This window comes from Pezoporus flaviventris, unplaced genomic scaffold (assembly GCF_033815535.1).
Source record: "Pezoporus flaviventris isolate CSIRO_AGI_PZ_B2104156 unplaced genomic scaffold, CSIRO_AGI_Pfla_v1 ptg000031l, whole genome shotgun sequence".
In the NCBI taxonomy this organism is placed as follows: domain Eukaryota; kingdom Metazoa; phylum Chordata; class Aves; order Psittaciformes; family Psittacidae; genus Pezoporus; species Pezoporus flaviventris.
Genome location: NW_026892579.1, coordinates 17262701 through 17284844, shown reverse-complemented (window position 1 = coordinate 17284844; position 22144 = coordinate 17262701). Strand labels below are relative to the sequence as shown.

The following is a 22144-nucleotide window of genomic DNA, read 5'->3' as shown; positions in this document are numbered from 1 at the left end:
TACACTACCTCTATGGAGGGCAAATGGGGAGAGAGACTTAGCAGAGGGAGATTAATTTTCTCTTAAGCAGAAAAATCACTTCCAGTGTGGCACTAGCTGCACATAACTAAAAGTAAGCAAAATTTATTTCAGTTATCAACCCTTGAAGGTATTTATGCTACACGGCAAATCACCACCTTTGCTCTTCCAGAATACTCCATTTTATGTGTAACCCAAACTAGAATTTACCTCATCTAATACAATCCAATGTCCAGCCTTTAATGCTGCTAGTAGTGGTCCATCACGCCAGGCAAAATCTCCTCCCTTCCCACCTTCAACAGGCAAGTCTGTCCCAAACAAGTCAGTCACATCCTTTGGGAGTAGAGAATGGAAGGTGAGGTTGGGGGGAAATTACAAAACTCAAAAGAAACATCATAACAGCCTTTTTTCATAAAAAGGCTTTGTTAACTATTTTTTCCCTCCCCTTTAAATACCTACATTTTAGCTCTATTGTAAAATTTCAGTAATTGCAAAGTGCTAAAAGCTTTTCCATTATAGGACTCCAGCACCCACCTACTACATTTAACAAAAAAAAAAGAAAAAAATAAACTGGAACAAAAAAGCTAAAAAGCCTTAAAGCTGTTTTTAAGTAACTCCACAGAAGCCAAAAAAACCCACAACAGACAAAGATACACATCTTCACTTGAACAGAAAAATCTGCAAATTGGCATTTGGCTCCCAAAAACTCACTGCTCTTTGTGGGTCCCCCTTCCCATACAATTTTCTCTTGAGACCAAGAAGGAAACACTGACATTTCAGACTCAGTGCTAAAGTTAAAAAGAACTACGCTTTTTAAGTTGAGCAGAATCTCCCCCCTGCCATAAACACGAAGTTACAAAGATATTATTTTATTATACCGTTTGCTCAGACAGGTTGATTCGAACAAGACAGTTTCCTGAGGCTTTTGCCAGGGCGGCAACTAGACTGGTCTTGCCCACTCCTGGTGACCCCTCCAACAAAATAGGTTTGTTAAGCTGTAGGGCTCTTAACAGCCTTTGTGCATTCACTGCTGTAGTCCCAGCATTTAGAGCATAATCTGTAATGCTGTTCCTCTGGAGAACTGGGCCTAAAACAAAGGAAAGGTAAACCAGGAAACAATTAAACCACCAGGCTGGAGCTGCTGATGGAAAAAGATCATTCCATCTGTTAATTGCTAATCTTCTTAGAGCAAGCAACGTCTGGATCCCCTTCTCAATCAGGCACATAAACTTTCCATTTGACCCACAGCTGTGCCTCAGCCTATATCCACATATTTGTGTTGAATTCTGAAAACCCCCTATGAATATAGAATGCGTTTTGCCATGTGATACCTCCTGGTTCATGACCCAAACTAGAGATCTGTCACTGAAAAAAATCACAAATCTGTCCCTGCACTTCAGACATGTAAATCTAAAACTGAAAACCAGCTTTTGAAAATCTGACACTGAATGATACAATTCAGGCATGGTTTAGAACCTCATATTAATCTGTTCCACAAACTACCAGTTTTGAGAAAGAAGACTGCTTTAACTAAAGTGTGCTTCTAGGCATATATTTTCTTTACTGTTATTATAACATACAGTGAGGAGAGAGGATGCTTGTCTGCCAAATTCCAGCCAGTGTAGCTCACTGAGACATCACTCCCCAGATTCTGTAATTCAGCATTGCTCAGGTATACAAGATATTAATCATACCATTTTATCTTACATATCTTGATATCTGTTTAATTTTAAAGGGATCCTTCCTTCTGTGACCTAATCAGCAGAGGGAAACTAAGCAATTTACAAAAAAGCATCACCTTGTACAATTTTATGCATAACTAACACAATCCATGAATATCAAGATGTTCAAAGATTAATATAGCATAAGGAACATATAGACCCATGTACTAAAACCTTATCAGCTGAATTAAGAAGCTCATGGACATCTTGCTTAATGCCATTCTTGTATTTTAAAGGTAGCAAACAATATTTTGATTTTTGACTTGCATTAATTTGTCACGAGGAACTGAAATGCAGGACTAAATAATTTTGCAAAATTATACCAAAACTGAGAGGCTGCAGCAAAGTAGCATTAGTCTCCATTCTGTACCCAGGACCCCTGCTTCCCATGCTTTACACAAAGGCCAGGATAAGCTGTAGCTTTCGATGATGGAAGTTAGCAGACATTCTAACCACGCAAAGTGATAGAAAATTACAACTCAAAATGAAAGAAGCTCTGTTACACCAAAAAGTCTACTAAAATTAGCCCTTAACCAGTAATTTAAAAAGTCAAAGAACACAATTAAGAGATATGTCTTAATAAATGTGATCAAGTTGCAATCAACACACTTGGAGACAGAAAAGGCATTTTTCTAAGGCTTGAGAACAAACTATAAGTTGTTCTGTAACAGTTCAGGTATCCTACTTAGATTCAGTGGATAACAGAACTACGGGGTATAAACCCCACAGAATAAATGTCTACCCATTTCCCCAACGTCTCTTGCCTCTTGGAATAAAAAAGGGCTGGATTCCCATAAAGTTGTCCATCCACACAAACTCTTTCTCCTTTGTTCTGTCATAAATCTTTAGCTCATTCTTCTGATAGTCAGTCAGCTCCAGGAATTGACTCATTTTCTCACATAAGAAAGTCAGGCATTTTTCACGAGCTAATAAAGCCGTATCAGCTGAGCTGGATGTTGTACCTGTAATTAGAAAAGTTAAGCATGCTTCACAAATATAACTAGGCACATTCATCTTATGATTAAGAAACTCAATTCCTTCACAGATGCCATCTTCATACACAAAAGTTTATATTTCTTGTTAGTGCTTTTGCTTTTCAGTGCTTCCAGTATTATTTGCTGCAGACAAATTGTTCTGTGAGCAACAAAATTAAGGACACCTGACTTTCAAATACTTTTCTTCTACAATTACTATCATCTTGATCCTTTGCTATAGCCCCCTCCACCAGCCTTCTTCCCCTGCCTGTCCTGTGGCTTTCCACATTTTCTCCATTTCCATATCTCCTATTAATCAGCTGGGCCAGTGGCTAAACATGAAAGGATGCGTTCTGAGCTATGCATATGATATAAGGTAGCATGCATAAATGCTGACATGAGGGGTGGGAGAGAGAGAATAAAATGTGGTCATGTGATTAAGTACCATACCAGCTCAGAAGACTCAATAAAAACCACAGGCTTTCTTAATTTGCCTGCTAGCCTTTGCAATAGTATTACTACCTCTAATTTACTTAAGCTTGCTAATTTACTTTCTTGCTACTGAAACACAAAAAAGGAATATGTGGTATAGGATACTGTTAAATAGAAGTGAAAACTTCTCACAAAAGAGTTCCATGCTTTCTCAAAGCATTTTGTTTGCATTCTACTAAAATTATTAATACAAATATATAACTTCATATTTTCTTCTACCAAAGGAGCACTGTAGACTCACCTGATCCTATTCCATCAATGTATACCAAACATGCAGCATGGATAAAAGACATCATTGGAGAAATGTAAAAAAGGCTGCATTTCTTAGCAGAATTTTCATCCTTTACCATGACATTCATAAAATTAACCCATGACAAGACATCTCGCGCACTCAGAATACACTGGCGACCAAACTCTTGATTAGTCAGCCATCCCACAAAGTCCATCATGAGCTCTGCTATGTCTGTCCCTAAAAAGAGAGTAAAAAAGTCAATGAAGTTACCAAATAATTTTATTGGTCACGTCTACTATACACTGTTGTATAAAAAGCACCACTAAAGGAGGTATAGCTGTAATGTATGAGCAACATAGATGGGTGCTCTATATCCAGAAAGGAAGGATAACTGAGAAGTCCATGCCTGTGCTGTCATTACAGATCATTTTAAATTAAAGTAATAAGACAGAATCAAGTGATTAATACTAACAGTGAAGCTGCTAGCAGAAAAGTGCCAGTTCTTTCAACACTTTACATAGAATGAAGCTAAGATGGAGCACTAAAGGGGATAATTCAACTACCTGGATGGTGAAACCTTGAACTTAATTCTGGCTAGCCATAAACCATACACAGTGAGGGAAGAACAAAGTCTAAAATATTTCATAACTGTCATCAGAGAGAGATGTACTTACAGGAAAAAGCAACGCAGTGGTATAAATTTGAAGAACAAAGCCTCCAAACTAATTTTTTTTTTTCTTAACAATGTTTGAATACCAACACACAGAGAAATACCCACCTTGATGGTTTATCCCACCCAGAGACAATCCTGGATGAAGATTGTGTTTTACAATCTGTATCAAATCATGCCGGCCATTGCTTTGTGGACACCATATTTCTGTAAATCTGTTGCGCAATGCAGGAGAAAGCTGCAACCAAGCAGAATGACATTAGCAATTCAAGTTACATTACATCGTATTACTTAATGTTGCAATTAACCAACAGCCTTGCAGCCACAGTACTTGCAAGCAGTAAACCAAGTGACCAAGCTAGACCGTTCCTTCTAATTTTGACAGGATCACTTGGTAACAAAACCTTTTGAGAGAATGTGGATTTTAAGATCTTTAGTACTGCATCAATGCAGGAAATGGCTGGTAAAGGTCAAAAGACACCGAGCTAGTCTGAAGCACCAAAGCTTCATTTTGTTGTATGACATCATGTATCAAGCAATGGCTATGTAATCCACCTTTGCTTACAGAAGCAAACTACCACATGGAAATTTGACTTCAGTTACAATTCATTTCTGTAATTCCTTTCTTCATCTGACTGAATTAGTCAAGAAAAATCACTGACACAAATGCAATGCAGAAATAAATCCCCTTTCAGCACATGGCTTTACAGTGATCTGTTCTGTACTGTAGAAACCACTTTAAATGGAGTACCCATTGTCTTTTGGGCAAAAAAGCTTTCAGTTCTTTTTTTCAGTCCCAGCTGCCAATATTGCTTAAAAGTTTTGGGGGTTTTAAACCCGTCTTAAGTTACTTGAAGCCAAACTTGAGAAACAGATTTTTTACATTTAATGAGAAATGTCTTTTGGGATGTGATGTTCATATTCCCTGAGAAGAACAAGATGATTTCTGTCACTTTCTGAACAGAAATAGGGAGAATATTCTAACATGCAACTTCACACTACTCTAGACTCATGTTGGAACTGGATTTACTTCTTCATAAGCCACATTTCCTGTATTTGAAGTATGCTATATATCAAGCCTACCTAGAGTATTTAAAGCCTGAATTTTCTGTCACATTCTGACAGGTGTTGACTTGTACTGTTGAAATTACAGCACAGAAGTGATGGAAAACAGATACATCCTAATCCTCCTTTAGAGAGATGAAGCAGGTAACTACTAGGAAACACTGGATGCCAGAAATGGCATGATGAATTTTTGCATTGCACCTCCATCACTAGACAGTCAGTATGACCAGAAGATCCATCCTATACTTCCAGTTGCTTTGACACTTACCTCTTTTTTCCCAAAGTCACCTCCTGGGTTCATGGTCGCAAGGATACGAAATTTCTTCCCTGCAACTAATAGTTCTACCTCATTCTCATCATCATCTTGACCACCTTTTTCAGCAAGCACCAATGTCTTCTCAGCTTCAAGAACACTAGAGAGAAGGTTAAAAAAATTGTTTATTTTAAATTTTGTTTCACACTTCAAAAGTTAATTTAAAAATTAATTGGCCTGATTAAACTCCCATTGCCCCAGAATTTGTATTAAAAATTTTAAATCTGTTCATCTTCCCCAGTTGAGAACACTTCTGATTTTGTTCAGTGGGAAACCCTACCAAATCCTGCTGAAAAATTTCAGTTCAAATGATCTGTCAAAAGCCTTACATAATAAAGTAGGTATCTCACAGCTCTCTTTACAAAAGCAATGTTAAAACTTGTATTCATAGGAGCTAGATAAAGAAATCTGCACAATAAACCAGTCTTCAAGCTGACAGAATAAATCTGAGAAGCTCTCTACCAGGTCTTTCTGGTTTTGTGGTATTTTATTTATTTTATTAGCTACTCTTCACTGTACACTATAAGCTGTAAAAGTTTGACCTGTTACCTGTTTAGAAAGACCTTGCTTAGTATCACTATAATACAAAGAGGTTAACTGAACTTTATGAAGAATGATAGCTGCCATGATACAATTAAAAAAAAAAAAAAAAAAAAAAAGAACAAACCAAAACCAACAACTTGCAACAGAGAGGGTTTGGATATGGTACAAAAAATAGCTGCTAGTCATCTCAATATAACGGGTAATAGAAATGGCTAAAATGAGGGATACTGCTGCAAGCAGATAAAGAAATTAAATTATTTATTTATTTTACACAAAGGAGGGAAATAACTGGATTGTTTCTGGAATCTGACAAGATGTATAATTTTCAAGAGTTCACTGACAGGCTGAAAATACTAATATTGCAGATGGTAAATTGGGAGATTTTACTTTTAGTTTTCTTTTCCAACTTAACTCATGCTGTTAACTGTCTTCAGATACTGTTTAAACTGTTCCAACTGAACTAGGGTTTATGTTCTTAAGTTCTTTATCCAGGGACATAAACTACTGAAGAAGGCAAATTCTTTCATCATCTTATTTTTGGCCATGAAACAAATACAGCAATTTGAGTGCAGACCAGTCTGTAGCAGCACTAAAAAGCCAAACGGAAAGTAACAGCACCAACTAAAGCATTCAAAACCAACATAATCAGTGTACCAACATATGTCAAATAAACATAACACATATCTGCTTTTCAATCAAAGTACTTTTTATTTACCCAGACAAGTTAAGACCACCAAGACTTCAGCAGGACAAGGCAGTTTCATCTTGTCTTACCTTACTATCTTTTCTCCGGCTATAATTAAAATTTCAAACTGCAATTAAAACTAGTACCTCTTTCAGTTGGATGGCAAACAGGAAAACAAAGCAAACTGCCACAGAAGTTGAAATATGAACAAGGCCAGAAATATTTGGGTCATTCTCCCTTTCAGCAGCAACTATGTGATTTAAGAGAACAGCTGACCCAGGCCAGGTAACACGTGCCTAAAAGAAGCTAGATTTACCCTACTCATGTTTGCATAATGAATAGTATTAAGTATCTTCAATGTGTCTAACACATTTGAGATGTACCTGTTAAGTCGTTCTAGTACTGAATCATCAGCTAAAGAAATCTCATCAAGTAGGAAAAAACCCTCTTCTTTCATTGCTAAAACAAGAGGTCCATCACACCACTCAAAGAGTCTAGAACCATCAGATTCCTCCTAAGAAATGGAAAAGGAAAAGTCATTAATAACTGCTACTTTTTGCTTCCATGGTCACACTATCCAAACCGCTATTGATGTAAGACAAACCTGGTCTTTTGACCTCTGTCTGACTGGTCGCAGTCCTCCCAGGAAGTCTGAAGTCTCCATATGCAAGTGGCAATTCACTGAGTATAGCTTCTGATTAGATAATGCTGCAAAAATCTGGCAAATGGTAGTTTTACCACACCTGCAACAAAGTAATTGAAATGGAAGAATAACAAAAAAAAACCACCCAAATACATACAATCAGCTCACTTTGGACAGGATTCATACTTTCATTGAAGAGCTATGAGACAAATGCCCAGCATGCAAATTTCCTTCTGCTCCTTTCCTTGACAGAAATGTATGCAAAGTGAAGCCATTTTTGGCACAACTGTTGCTGACTTGCATAAGACGGCTTTAAGTAAATCAATATCTACACTGATGAATTTCTGCAGGTTTAAAGTCAAATTTATTTCAGTCTGCCCCTACAAATACTCAGCTAGCCTAACATTTCACTAAACTGGAGATGCTAAATGTCTAGACCAAGCCTAAATCTGAGGGAATAAACTGCTGAGTACCTGGAGTTCTCATTCATTACACCAATAATTTTACTTCTCCCTTTCCCTAGCTAGAAGGAACAGGGAAGTATTAATACCCCTGTACTCAACACTGGTGAGGCTGCACATTGAATACTGTGCTCAGTTCTGCACCCCTCACTACAAGAGGGATGCCGAGTTGCTGGAGTGGGTCCAGAAAAGGGCAATGAAGTTGGTGAAGGGTCTAGAGCACAAGTTCTCTGAAGAACGGCTGAGGGAACTGGAGTTGTTTAGTAGTCTGGAGAAGAGAAGGCTCAAGGGGGACCTTTACTACTCTCTGCAACTACCTGAATGGAGGCTGTAGCGAGGTGGGTGTCGGTTCTCCTCTCTCAACTAACAAGTGATAGGACAAGAGGTAATGGCCTCAAGCTGTGCCAGGGGAGGTTAGACTGGATATTAGGAAAAATGTCTTCATAGGGAGAGTGATCAGGCATTGGCACAGGCTGCCCGGGGAAGCGGTGGAATCTCCATCCCTGGAAGTGTTCAAAAACTACACTTCAAAAAGTGTAGATGAGGCCCTCTGACATGGTTCAGTGTTGGTCTTGGCAGAGCTGGGGTAGAGGTTGGATTGATGATCTTAAAGGTCTTTTCCAACCCAGCTGATTCTATGATTCTAGTGCTTTTATTCCCTTCTCATCTACAACAATTCACTCTGCAAATATATAACCAGCACAGCAGCAGATAGGTCTACTTCCACAATCTCCTTTAGAACACGACAGTGTCGACAAGGCAGTAGTAGCAAGTCAACACTCAAGGCCAGACTGGATGAGGCTTTGAGCAAGTTGGTCTACTAGAAGGTGTCCCGGCCCAGGGCAGGGGGGTTGGAACTGGATGAGCTTTAAGGTCCCTTCCAACATAAACCATTCTATGATTCTATGTAAAGTGAATATGCTCTCAAACAGACAAATGTCACAATTCCCCAGAAGCAACCTCTCCAGTGACAGATAGTGAGATACTACAGGGCACCTTGTGAAAGGTGGGGACAGAAGTCAGTTAATTTCAATTTTACTGCTTTCTCTATAATTTCTATGTCTCTATATCTCTATAAATAATGCAGATAGTTCCGTTAAAGACTTGTGCTGAAAGAGATGCAATTGCTTCCCCTCAAAAGCAAACTGTGAAAAACAGCAGTGCAAGTCTGCCATGAGAGAGGCTAAATGTCCCAGATCAAAGAAGCACTGAAGCCTGCACAATCACTTTGTGTCTAATTTGGTGTCTGGCATAGCACTGCAATGCAGTGTGGTATAAAAAGCAATGTTACCCAGTGTCTCCCACCAGCAGCACTGGTTCACCAAACTCCAGGGCTCGTCCCACCAAAACAGCAAGTCTCCTCATCCCTCTAGTCCAGACAATATGGTTAAAATCTCTGTCCATCACCGACATCCGCATGGAGGATTTAGCTGCACAACACAAAGCAATCCATCAGCTTCAGTCAAATCTAGAGAACTACCAGTATGGTCCTTCTAGAAAACTCACCCAGTAGCTTTTTGACACTTTCTCCTGAGAAAAGAGACTCAGGATATATTTCTTTCTTGAAGTGCTTTTCAAGGACACTCTGAATAACATCCACCTCCTCCTGTTTCCTGACTCTGCCTGCCAGAAGCATAAAACCTATAAAACAAAGGAAGAGGTAAAGCAATTACTATCTGCTTAAGCAGCAACAAAAATTTATGCTTAAGAACTAGAGTTAGAAATCAATTCTACAGACAGTTAAAAAACCTGAGGTAGCAGGGCTCACCATCATTTGCTAAGTGCTGAAGCCAATCATACTCCTTCTCCAGCTGTTCTGCCAATCTGTACCTTTCAGCCCAGCGAAACAGATCCCGCAGGGTAATGAACCCATGCTTCCCAGCAAACACCGTTGAACCTCTGCGATAAGACTGTCATAAGAACAAAATGTGAGCCATTTTTTCATTAACCTGACTGAATACTTAGAGCAAAACTAGTCAGACCTCTCAGATGTGACATGTCAGCCAAACTGTACTAAAAAAAGTCTAGCACAGTCATGACTCCCAAATTCAAATTACCTTTAAGCAGTTACTTGATAGGTACCAGAAACAAAATAATGCAGATAATAATAGATAAATAATAAATAAAAGTATTGACAAGAAAATAAGTACCTGGAATAAAAAAAAAAAAAAACCACAAGCAAAAAATTGGTTCTACAACAAGATATGCTTTAGCACTTTGAAGTGTGCTCTGGTTTGTGCTACTGCAATTAAAATACAAGACTGCAATTTAAATATGAGACTGTTTTAGCTGCATACTAACTGTTACATGCCTGTTAAACACAAGAGTGTCAGAACACACCCAAAATTATTACTTGCAAATAATACCAAATTTAGCACAATCCAAAGACAGATAAAAAAACAATGCTGTACTTGGGATCCAGAGTAAGGGATTATTTTATACATCAACTCCAAAGGCCGTTATTAATTTTTTTGTTGATAGTTTTCCCCCAAATCTGACATGACCTCCCTTGTTCTCTAACTTAACCACCAAACTAAGTACTCCAATGGGTTCTCTTCCATTAATTAAGTTTTAGGTTTTTAAGTATCAGTTAGCAACACCTCCCCCCGCAAAAGAAATTTCTGTTACTTTGTGCTGGAATATGCTTGCATATTTTGTCTTCTACAAAAAGAAGAAAGACTCTCATACTTGCAGGTCTAACATGACTTTGACAAGCTTGCTGCAGTAAGAAGGTGGCAAACTGCACCGTTTGTGCAGGATGGTTTCCAGCTCGACACTTGGCAGTTCATCAAAATGCAGTTCAACAAAACGATTTCTGAAGGCTCTAGACAAAACCTAAAATACGAGAACATACTATTGTTTTAACTTTTTCCTTTGATATTCCTCACGTTATCTATCTTCCCGTACACATTCAAAGGAAATATGGAGAGTGTCATAGTGCACAAATTGGCACATCCACAGAAACACTGAAAGAAAATGTAAGAGACAGTCTGGATGAGGACAAGAGCTTTAAAACGTGTTGCATTTTAACTGTGGTAGGCAGCTAAGTACCAAACAGCCACTTGGTCATTCCCCTACAATGGGATGGGGGAGAGACTCAGAAGGGTAAATGTGAGAAAATTTGTGGGTTGAGATAAATGCAGTTTAATAGGTAAAGCAACAGGAGCACACAGAAGTAAAGCAAAAGTAGGAATTCATTCACCACTTCTCGTGGGCAGGAGGGTGTTCAGCTATCTCCAGGAAAGCAGGGCTCCATCAGGCACAATGGTTATTTGGGGAAACAAACATTGAACATCCCACTCTTCCCCCTTCTTCCCCCAGTTTCCATTGCTGAGCACAGCATCATATGATATGGAGAATCCTTTTGGTCACTTGGGGTAAGCTGTCCTGGCTATGTCCCCATGCAACTTTTTGTGCACCCCCAGCCTACTAGCTGGTGGGAGCCAAAAACATCTTAACACTAAGCACTGCTCAGCAGTATCTAAGACATCCCTATGTTATCAATACTGTATTGGTCACAAACCCAAAACACAGCAACGTAACAGTCACTATGAAGAAAATTAACTATTCCAGTCAAAATCAGTACAAACTGGACACCCATAACCCGAGTCAAGTATCTTCTCCAGTACTTTTGAGCAAGAAACACTGAGTCAATTCTTCTGCAAGTAATAGAGAAGCTGACGAGAGGTGCCATGCTTGACCTCGTGCTCACCAACAGTGAAGGGCTGACTGGAAATTTGACGCTCCAGGGTAGCCTTGGTTGTAGCAATCATGAGATGGTTGAATTCGAGATCCTCAGGACAGTGAGAAGAGCGTGCAGCAAGCTCACTGCCCTGGACTTCAAAAGAACAGACTTTGGCCTCTTCAGGAACCTGCTTAGTAAGGTTCCATGGGATATAGCCCATGGGCAGGGGGGCCCAAGACTCTTGGTTGATATTCAAGGATCGCCTGCTATAAGCGCAGGAGTGCTGCGTCCCAACTAGAAGGAGTGCAGCAGGAGGGCCAGAAGACCTCCTTGGATGGATAAGGAGCCCCTCAGGAAACTTAAGAGGAAAAAAAAAGAGGCTTATAAAAGGCGGAAGCAAGGACAGGTGGCCTGCGAAGAATACAGGGATGGTGCCTGAGAAGCTAGGGACCAGGTTAGGAAAGCTAAAGCCCAGTTAGAATTAAACTTGGCTAGTGATATTAAAGATAACAGGAAGGGATTCTATAGGTATGTAGCAAATAAAAGACAGACTAGAGATAACATGGGCCCTCTCTGGAAGCTATCAGGAGAACTGGCTACACAGGATTTGGAGAAGGCTGAGGTTCTGAATGATTTCTTTGCCTCGGCCTTCACTGGTAAAGGCTCCAACCACACCACCCAAGTCTTGGAAGGCAGATGCAGGGACTGTGAGAATGAAGACCTTGCACCCACTGTAGGAGAGGATCTGGTTCGAGACCATCTTAAGATCCTGAACATACAAAAGTCCATGGGACCTGATGAAATCCACCTGCAGGTCCTGAAGGAGCTGGTGAATGAAGTTGCGAAGCCACTGTCCATCATATTTGAAAAATCATGGCAGTCAGGTGAAGTTCCTGATGACTGGAAAAAGGGAAATATAACCCCCATTTTCAAGAAGAGGAAAATGGATGACCCAGGGAATTACAGACCAGTCAGTCTCACCACTGTGCCTGGCAAAATCCTGGAGCAAATTCTCCTGGAAGGCATGCTAAGGCACATGAAAATCAACAAGGTGCTTGGTGACAGCCAGCATGGCTTCACGAAGGGGAAATCCTGCCTGACCAATCTGGTGGCCTTCTGTGATGGGCCTACAGAACTGATGGACAGAGGTAGAGCAATTAAGAATTAAGGGGCAGGCTGGCAGGGGGGATACTGTTGTGAGTGTCTGTTACAGACCACCAGATCAGGGTGAGGAAGTTGACAAGGCCTTCTACGGGCAGCTGAGAGCGGCCTCACAGTCACAGGCCGTGGTCGTCATGGGGGATTTTAACTTCCCTGATGTTTGCTGGAAGGACCACTCGGCAACCCAGCCACAGTCCAGGAGGTTCCTCCAGTGTATGGATGATAACTTCCTCCTGCAAATGGTGGATGAACCAACCAGGAGAGGAGCGCTGCTGGATCTCATCCTCACTAACAAGGAGGGTCTGGTCGAAGCAGTAAGGGTTGAGGGCTGCCTTGGTTGCAGCGACCACGAGATGGTGGAGTTCAGGATCTTGTGTGGTAGGACCAGTAGAATATCAAGTAGAATTGCAACCCTGGACTTTAGCAGGGCAAACTTTGGCCTTTTCAAGCAATTGCTAGGGGAAATCCCATGGGCAAGGCTGTTTGAAGGTAAAGGGGCCCAAGACAGTTGGTTGGCATTCAAGGATTGCTTTTTCCAAGCTCAAGATCGGAGCATCCCGACACGTAGGAAGTCAAGGAAGAGGGCCAGGAGACCTGCATGGCTAAATAGGGAATTGCTGGGTATGCTCAAGTGGAAGAGGAGAGTTTACAGGTCGTGGAAGGAGGGGCTGGCCACTTGGGAGGAATATAAGGCTGCTGCTAGAGGATGTAGGAAGGCAGCTAGGAGGATTAAGGCCTCCTTAGAATTAAACCTGGCGAGAAGGGTCAAGGACAGCAAAAAGAGCTTTTTCAAATACATGGCAGATAAAACTAACACCAGAGGCAATGTAGGCCCACTGATGAACGGGATGGGTGCCCTGGTGACAGAAGATACAGAGATGGCAGAGTTACTGAATGCCTTCTTTGTCTCTGTCTACTCTGCTGCAGGCAGTCCTGAAGAGCCCTGTACCCCTGAGACCTCAGATGAAGTCAGGTCAACCCCGCTAATGGGTTAGAGACCAGTTGAGCAATCTGGACATCCATAAATCCATGGGTCCAGATGGGATGCACCGGCGGGTGCTGAGGGAACTGGAGGAAGTCATTGCTAGACCACTCTCCATCATCTTTACCAAGTCTTGGGAAACAGGAGAGGTGCCTGAGGACTGGAGGAAAGCAAATGACACTCCAGTCTTCAAAAAGGGCAAGGAGGACCTGGGTAACTAGACCAGTCAGCCTCACCTCCATCCCTGGGAAAGTGATGGAACACCTTATCCTTGGTGCCATCTTAAGGCATATCAAGGATAAGAAGGTTATGAGGGGCAGTCAACATGGCTTCACCAAGGGGAAATCATGCTTGACCAATCTCTTAGCCTTTTATGAGGAAATAACATGGTGGATGGATGATGGCAGAGCGGTGGATGTGGTCTACCTTGACTTCAGCAAAACATTTGACACAGTCTCCCACAGCATCCTCACAGCTAAATTGAGGAAGTGCGGTCTGGATGATCGGGTAGTGAGGTGGACTGCGAACTGGCTGAAGGAGAGAAGCCAGAGAGTTGTAGTCTATGGGGCGGAGTCTAGTTGGAGGCCTGTAACTAGTGGAGTGCCTCAAGGGTCAGTACTTGGACCGGTATTATTTAGTATATTCATCAATGATTTAGATGAGGGAATTGAGTGTACTATCAGCAAGTTTGCTGATGACACTAAGCTGGGAGGAGTGGCTGATACGCCAGAAGGCTGTGCTGCCATCCAGCGAGACCTGGACAGGCTGGAGAGTTGGGCAGGGAATAACTTGATGAAATCTAACAAGGGAAAGTGTAGAGTCCTGCATCTGGGCAGGAACAACCCCAGGTTCCAGTACAGGCTGGGGAACGACCTGTTAGAGAGCAGTGTAGGGGAGAGGGATCTGGGGGTCCTAGTGGACGACAGGATGACCATGAGCCAACACTGTGCCCTTGTGGCCAAGAAGGCCAATGGCATCCTGGGGTGTATTAGAAGGGGGGTGGTTAGTAGGTCGAGAGAGGTCCTCCTTCCCCTCTACTCTGCCCTGGTGAGACCGCACCTGGAATATTGTGTCCAGTTCTGGGCCCCTCAGTTCAAGAAGGACAGGGAGCTGCTGGAGAGAGTCCAGCGCAGGGCAACTAAGATGATTAAGGGAGTGGAGCATCTCCCTTATGAGGAAAGACTGAGGGAGCTGGGTCTCTATAGTTTAGAGAAGAGGAGACTGAGGGGTGACCTTACTAGTGTATATAAATATATAAAGGGGGAGTGTCACGAGGATGGAGCCAGGCTCTACTCAGTGGCAAACAATGATAGGACAAGGGGTAATGGGTACAAACTGGAACACAAGAGGTTCCACTTAAACTTGAGAAGAAACTTCTTCTCAGTGAGGGTGACGGAACACTGGAACAGGCTGCCCAGGGAGGTTGTGGAGTCTCCTTCCCTGGAGACATTCAAAACCCGCCTGGACGCATTCCTGTGTAACATTATCTAGGTGTTCCTGCTCCGGCAGGGGGATTGGACTAGATGATCTTTCGAGGTCCCTTCCAATCTCTAGCATACTGTGATACTGTGATCTACCTGGACTTGTGCAAAGCGTTCAACACTGTCCCACACAACATCCTTGTCTCTAAATTGGAGAGACATCAATTTGATGGATGGACCCCTCGGTGGATAAAGAACTGGCTGGATGGCCGCACACAAAGAGTTGTGGTCAATGGCTCAATGTCCGGCTGGAGACCAGTAACGAGTGGTGTCCCTCAGGGATCAGTGTTGGGACCGGTCTTGTTCAACATCTTCGTCGCTGACATGGACAGTGGGATTGAGTGCACCCTCAGCAAGTTTGCCGATGACACCAAGCTGTGTGGTTCGGTTGATACGCTGGAGGGAAGGAATGCCATCCAGAGGGACCTTGACATGCTTGTGAGGTGGGCTGATGCCAACCTCATGAGGTTTAACCATGCCAAGTGCAAGGTCCTACACCTGGGTCAGAGCAATCCCAGGCACAGCTACAGGTTGGGCAGAGAAGAGATTCAGAGCAGCCCTGTAGAGAAGGACTTGGGGGTGTTGGTTGATGAGAAACTTAACATGAGCCGGCTTCAGTGTGCGCTTGCAGCCCAGAAAGCCAACCTTATCCTGGGTGCATCAAAAGGAGCACGACCAGCAGGTCGAAGGAGGTCATCCTGCCCCTCTGCTCTGCTCTTGTGAGACCTAACTTGGAGTATTGTGTGCAGTTCTGTTGTCCTCAACATAAAAAGGACATGGAGCTGTTGGAACAAGTCCAGAGAAGGGCCATGAGGATGATCAGGGGACTGGAGCACCTCCTGTATGAAGATAGGCTGAGGAAGTTGCAGCTGTTCAGCCTGGAAAAGAGAAGGCTGCGTGGAGACCTCATAGCAGTCTTCCAGTATCTGAAGGGGGCCTATAAGGATGCTGGGGAGGGACTCTTCATTAGGGACTGTAGTGATAGGACAAGGGGTAACAGGTTAAAACTTAAACAGGGGAAGTTTAGATCTGATATAAGGAAGAAGTTCTTTACTGTAAATGTGGTCAGGCACTGGAATGGGTTTCCCAGGGAAGTTGTGAATGCTCCATCCCTGGTGGTGTTCAAGGCCAGGTTGGAGGGAGCCTTGGGTGGCATGGTTAAGTATGAGGTGTCCCTGCCCATGGCAGGGGGAAGGAAGTAGATGATCTTAAGGTCCTTTCCAACCCTAACTATTCTATGATTCTAAATATAATATACATGAATTCCAGTTCGGTAAAACACTTGTATCTCAATTACTCTAAAATTAGAAATTTGGTATTTTTCAAAAACAAGCAACTAACCTAAACAGAACCAAGGTGTACTGAAAGTTAGTCCACAGCCACCTCAACTCTCTACCTCTTAAAAGTTTCATGTTAATTCTGTGCTATGCATCAGAAAGTTTTCACATCACACTTCTATACATGAGAGAGATTAATCCTCTAGCATCACAGCTACTGAAAGGAAGAGGTTATACAGACCTTTCTGCCACCATAGAGTCCTGGAGGATTCTGAGTAGCAAACAGCATGAAGCGAGGGTGAGCTTTAACGAATTCCTGGGTCTCAGTAATGAACAGCTCCCTGTTATCATCTAGCAAGCGGTTGAGAGCCTCTAAAACATCAGTGGGAGCCAAATTCAATTCATCTAGAACAATCCAGTAACCTTTTCTCATTGCATCTATGAGAATTCCTTGGAAGGAAAAGAAAAAATCCTAGGTTAAAAACCTAACAAACTAAATATAACAGAAGCATGCATTCAGATACTTTTAGTAACTAGTTTTCACTCAGTATAAATGCTAACCCAGAATCAGAAGCAACAGTGCTAGTTAAATTGTTGAATTATCTTTTTTATGTCCAATAGGATAAGCATGAGGAAAACATGAACTCTTAAAACTCACTGAAAGTCACATAAGTGATTATCATTAATATGCAACTACTAACTTTATGACAGGTTTTCTCTTCATTGTAATAAAACAGACAAGCAGAAAACAAGAAAAAGCCCAGTGAAATGAGACAGGAATTTGGACTAAATATAATATGCTCACCCACCTTCCTTGAATACCAACTTCCCAGAGGCGTCTGATGTATAACAGCCAATATATTCCTGAATGTCAGTGTGCTCATGATTGTTAATCCTTACACAATGATTCCCAGTAGCAGCAGCCAACCAGCGAATTAAACTGGTTTTACCAACAGAGGTCTCACCTTGAATCAGTACTGGGTGAGACCTGAAAGGCATAAACAAAAGAGTGGTTTAGAAGCACCACTCATATCTTTCTCATATACAAGATATCGACATTATTTGAAATTTTCACAGATCTACATCACCAAACTAACATTACCAAAACATCACCACTTAACTTGTTTGTGATATCCAGGGTCATAAACTAACATAAGTAACTTTACTCTCAAGTGCTAACTGCTACCCATGATGAATTACATGGCAGTATGAAAAAAGCAGGTTATTATAACGATAAATTTCTAGATTATCATTTAAATAAAGCTAGGTATTGCAGTAAGTCAGTTTAAGCAGACAAGAAATACATGTATAAATTAAACCCACTGTATAATGGAAGTTAACTGTAAAGTAGAAAAAAAAAAGGACACTACCCATGCCAAACAATAAAGGCTAAACAATGACACTAGAGGCCCAAAGAAACATCTTTAACTTAATTTTTTAATGGAAATGTTGAAACAGACTTACCCTGCAGACACAACTCTGGCAATGTCTTTCAGATTAAGCTTAACTGAAGGGGTTAGCACGTAAGTCTCATCTACAGTAGGTTCTTTATCGCCAGCTGAAATCCAGTATCCTTCTACAAGTACAAATTGTCCTCGGGGTTTTGGTATTTGCTAAGGAGACATGACAGAAATAACAGATTATACAAATGAGCTTTAATTTGCTAAAGCTACTGCTACAATTACTGCTACACCACTGCAATGTATTCTGTAGGAAGTTATTTTACTGAGCACTGCAGTAAACACTGTCTCCTTGACACAGAATGCAAATTATGGGAAAAGACTGACCAGATTATTTCAAGGTCATGAAGCAGGAATCCTTGGCAGTGCCACGAAAGATACAAAAAGTCTCAAGTCCTAGCACTGAATTTTAAAGTATGCTTCCAAGCAAGAAATTGGCTTTTACCTTTCTATATCCATAGGATTTTTCTAACATGAAGGGTTTTATTCCAAAATAAATACCTATGTCTTACAACTGGCTACCCCATCCCACCTGCACAAGCCCCCATGCAAAACCATGCTGAGCTCCCAGCATTAGTGAGATTCTTCCTTTCCCATTAGAGACAAAGCACAGATGTTTGCTTCATATCCATATGCTCTGCATTTGGAGTCTAAAAATAAAAAGCCTGTGAAAGCTTCCTTACTTTTTCATATTAACAAACGACCTAGCCAACATATGGGCATTTCAAGCAGAAGTAAACATTTATGAAGGTACAGTATAATTTTTTTTTCTAGTTCTTATCTTTATAACATGGGAGACAGGACTGTGAGAAGGAAATGTAGAGGCAAAAGGCAGATAACAACTCAAAATAAATTCTACCCTGAATACTAAATAGCTCTATATAGGCTTAGTTACATACCTGCTTGAGAAGGCTTTTGATGTTGCCAGAGACTATATGCTGGCAAATTAGCTTTTGAACTACTGGGTGAGAACTTCTGTCAAGCTGTGTCAGGAAACTCAAACAGAAGCCCTAAGAAGAAGAATTATTTTGAGGTCAGAAAACTCAAACAGAAGCTCTAAGAAGAAGAATTATTTTGAGTGATAACATAAAAAAAAAAAAAAAATCATCAGGGGAAAAAAAAAAGGTGAGGGGGAGACATAAAAAAATAATTTGTTTACTACTTTGCTTAGAAGACAGGATTATCCTTTACCCAGTCTTTGTAGTGAATACACACTGGAACAAACCCCAACAAAGGTAATCACCTCATAAAGTGAGCGTGGTATGCTGCTACATGGATTAGATGCTGCAAATTTCAATGCCCTGCAAAGTGTACGGAGACTATAGTGAGGTCTGTGGCCAGTTCCATCCACCAGCTTTGCTTCTGCTTCCTTTCTCGCAGATAAATAAAAGCTACAAAAATAAGAAGTTACATAGTGTTGTTACTGATCAGACCATAGAATCATAGAATGGTTAGGGTTGGAAGGGACTTTAAGACCATTGCTCTAAGGAATGAAATCCAAAGTATGAACAGTTAAGCTTATCTACAGCTGTCGCCTTCTATAAAACCTCCAGGTTAGGAAAGCCATGCCAAACTCTGCCATTCACAGCCAGTGAAGCTAAGCAACAGAATATTTTAGAACCGTATTTCTGAGAAGGCATCACTGTAAATTCAAAGTATTCTAAACACATAATAGTTCTTCTGGTTAATGCAGTGAGATAGTACACCTTAAACTAAGGGCAAGAAAGGTAACTTGATAAACACACAAGACTTTCATTGGTATGTTCTACAGCAACAAATCATTTCAGTCTCTCAGATGGGAATGAGGACTGCAACAGCGCTTTTTAACTGGTGCTACCAATAAAGCAGTCTGAGCAAGTAAACCTCCTCCACTGAAACCTTCAGAATGAAGAGGAGGGATGTCTACCATCTTGTTTCCTAAGACTATGCAAACCACTGTGCAGGGAACATCACAGTGTTTCCCAAAACAGTCTAACCACAGACTACAGTTACATACTTCCTTTTTATGACTTATTACAGCAAGGATTTAAAGATATTACAATCAACTTACTTCACAATTCCTTGTACTGTATTTTTATTCACATTCAAGCCTCTCAAATAATCCATAATAAGAATCTGCAAGTCTCCTTCATGTCTCAATTCTTCCACATAAAGTTCAGTAAACCTGTAAGAATCAAATCAATCTATAACAATTCAACAACTGACCATATTTAAAAAATCACGTTGTATATGATTCTTACAGTATATAACATTTAAAATTTTGTAAGCATCAGAAAACTAAAGGTTATTTGACAAGTCAGACTCAAGAACTAGAGTGACTAAAAAAGGGGAAAAAGGTATTAAATACTTTTGAGTAATGTAACTGAATTATTTTAACTTAGTAGAATGAAAATTAACTATTGGACTGAGTTTTTTAAGATTTTAAATGAACACTTATGAGATATTACCCATTCTAATTTTGTTATGACTAGCATATCCAGGACTAGCATATTTAGGTTGTTTTCTACTTTTACAAATATCCAGCTCAGCAATGAAATGAGAAAACTTGACAATAAGCAAAGGAAAATCATCAGCAGAACATGTACTCAAGTGAAGTTCTGGGTATCTTTAAATATGTCAACAGCATGTCTGATATTTAGTACGCTACACTATCAACACATAGTTAGTGAACATATTTTCTAAACATTAATTAGTCCACTATATTTACATTGGGTGTTGAATAAGAGTCTGCAGCCCTTCCATACCATGCATTACAACTGCAAACAATAGCTCAGGACACACTATAGCAATCCCAAAAGAGCTGAGCAATACCTTCAGAGGGGTGGACATTTTTGACAAATATATGCAAAAAATGCAAATATAAACTCATTTAAACTTAAAAAGTCATGCTGAAGTCTCCATTCTTCTGTATTACACTGACTTTCACTACTAAGCCAAGAGAGCTAATAGCAATTAAACCTTACTTTACCACTAATAACTACAAATGAGTAGCTGCATATACTTCATGCATCTCTACAGCCTTGCACAGTGTTTATGAATCTGGTAAGGGACTGTGTTTGACTTCTGGTACTCCTCAGGAGAGCTGCATCAAATACAAGCAGAAGATCCTTGACTTCAGGAACAGGTTATACTGAAGAACGTATTTGCAACAACTCCAATTCCCTGGCTGCAGTTTAAATGCCTGAAGGTCACACATCAAATATTTTGAATATCACACAAATATTTTTGCAAGGATTATCAACACTCCTGAGTCATCAAGAGAAAGGCTGCTAAGGAGACACAAAGCTCTGGTCTTTATTATCCCCGTCAGGAATATAAACTGCTGTAAGTAACATTCCCAGACACTAACAGCTTAATTGCAAAGAATGGTCATTCCCCAACCCTTAGTGACACCACTCTACACCATGGCTAGACCATTTGCTCATGCTCAGCAATTTTACAGAAGTATTTTCCTGATGTTGTTTTATGAAAAACCTTCACCACGAAGTGGAAAGCACCTCACAGGAAGTTAATTTGAGTTTAGACTTACATCCTCAGGCTTCAAAGATGACATTCTTCACTGGGTCAACTCATAAAGCTAGTTAAACTCTGAAAAAGGCAGTGACTAAGTATTTTGTCACAAAATCACTATTTCTTACCTGTTTCTTATTCCTGGAGGAAGATTTCTCTTTCCAACATCTGTAGCTGGATTCATGCATGCAAACAAGCGAAAATCAGGGTCACGAACAAGAGGCTCTGAAGTAAAACAGAAATGAGAGACAATGTTAATGCTCAACACAGGATATTTATTACATTAAATAAAGTATATTTTATTTAAGCCAGTTTTCTATTACTGCATTACTACATGCCAGGGTGAAAAGTTTTCAGAGAATGACCCCACATAATTTTATCAGAAGTATCTCTGCATCTTCCCAACAGTCACAATCAAGTGAAACCCTGACCTTCATTTGTGCATAGCAGGATGTTTTAACAATGAAAAACATTTCAAAAATTACATAAGCCCTAAACTTGGAACTCCTTTTACCTCTTCCAGAGCAACTCCCAGTGCTTCCCTCTGCCAGGAAGAAAACACAGCCTAGGAAGCTCATACAACATTTGTCTCTATCTGTATCTCCAGAAAAACAATATTCAGCAGTAGCATTTTTTAGCTTTACCTCTGTTATGCATCTGGCTAGGAAAGAGTTGACTTTTTTCACAACAGCCCCTGTGGTGCTGTTAAGAACACACCAATGTTTCACTATTGTTGAACTGTGCAGGCACTGCATCAAGGGTTTCTTTTTT

At 40.8% G+C, this 22144-nt stretch overlaps 1 protein-coding gene across 1 annotated transcript in view; it reads right to left on the bottom strand.

The window, feature by feature from the left end:
- Nucleotides 1–22144, bottom strand: part of MDN1 (midasin AAA ATPase 1) — a 102840-nt gene that overhangs the window by 54819 nt on the left and 25877 nt on the right. The window contains exons 19-37 of the mRNA XM_061460297.1: nucleotides 21502–21598; nucleotides 19914–20027; nucleotides 19107–19254; nucleotides 18763–18873; nucleotides 17868–18016; nucleotides 17213–17391; nucleotides 16645–16853; nucleotides 10506–10652; nucleotides 9586–9727; nucleotides 9324–9458; nucleotides 9109–9247; nucleotides 7318–7456; nucleotides 7097–7227; nucleotides 5441–5585; nucleotides 4216–4345; nucleotides 3447–3674; nucleotides 2504–2701; nucleotides 897–1105; nucleotides 229–351 (exon numbers count right to left, since the gene is read on the bottom strand). Coding sequence (XP_061316281.1) covers nucleotides 229–351; nucleotides 897–1105; nucleotides 2504–2701; nucleotides 3447–3674; nucleotides 4216–4345; nucleotides 5441–5585; nucleotides 7097–7227; nucleotides 7318–7456; nucleotides 9109–9247; nucleotides 9324–9458; nucleotides 9586–9727; nucleotides 10506–10652; nucleotides 16645–16853; nucleotides 17213–17391; nucleotides 17868–18016; nucleotides 18763–18873; nucleotides 19107–19254; nucleotides 19914–20027; nucleotides 21502–21598 — 2873 coding nt within the window. The remainder of the gene's footprint in view (nucleotides 1–228; nucleotides 352–896; nucleotides 1106–2503; nucleotides 2702–3446; nucleotides 3675–4215; nucleotides 4346–5440; nucleotides 5586–7096; nucleotides 7228–7317; nucleotides 7457–9108; nucleotides 9248–9323; nucleotides 9459–9585; nucleotides 9728–10505; nucleotides 10653–16644; nucleotides 16854–17212; nucleotides 17392–17867; nucleotides 18017–18762; nucleotides 18874–19106; nucleotides 19255–19913; nucleotides 20028–21501; nucleotides 21599–22144) is intronic.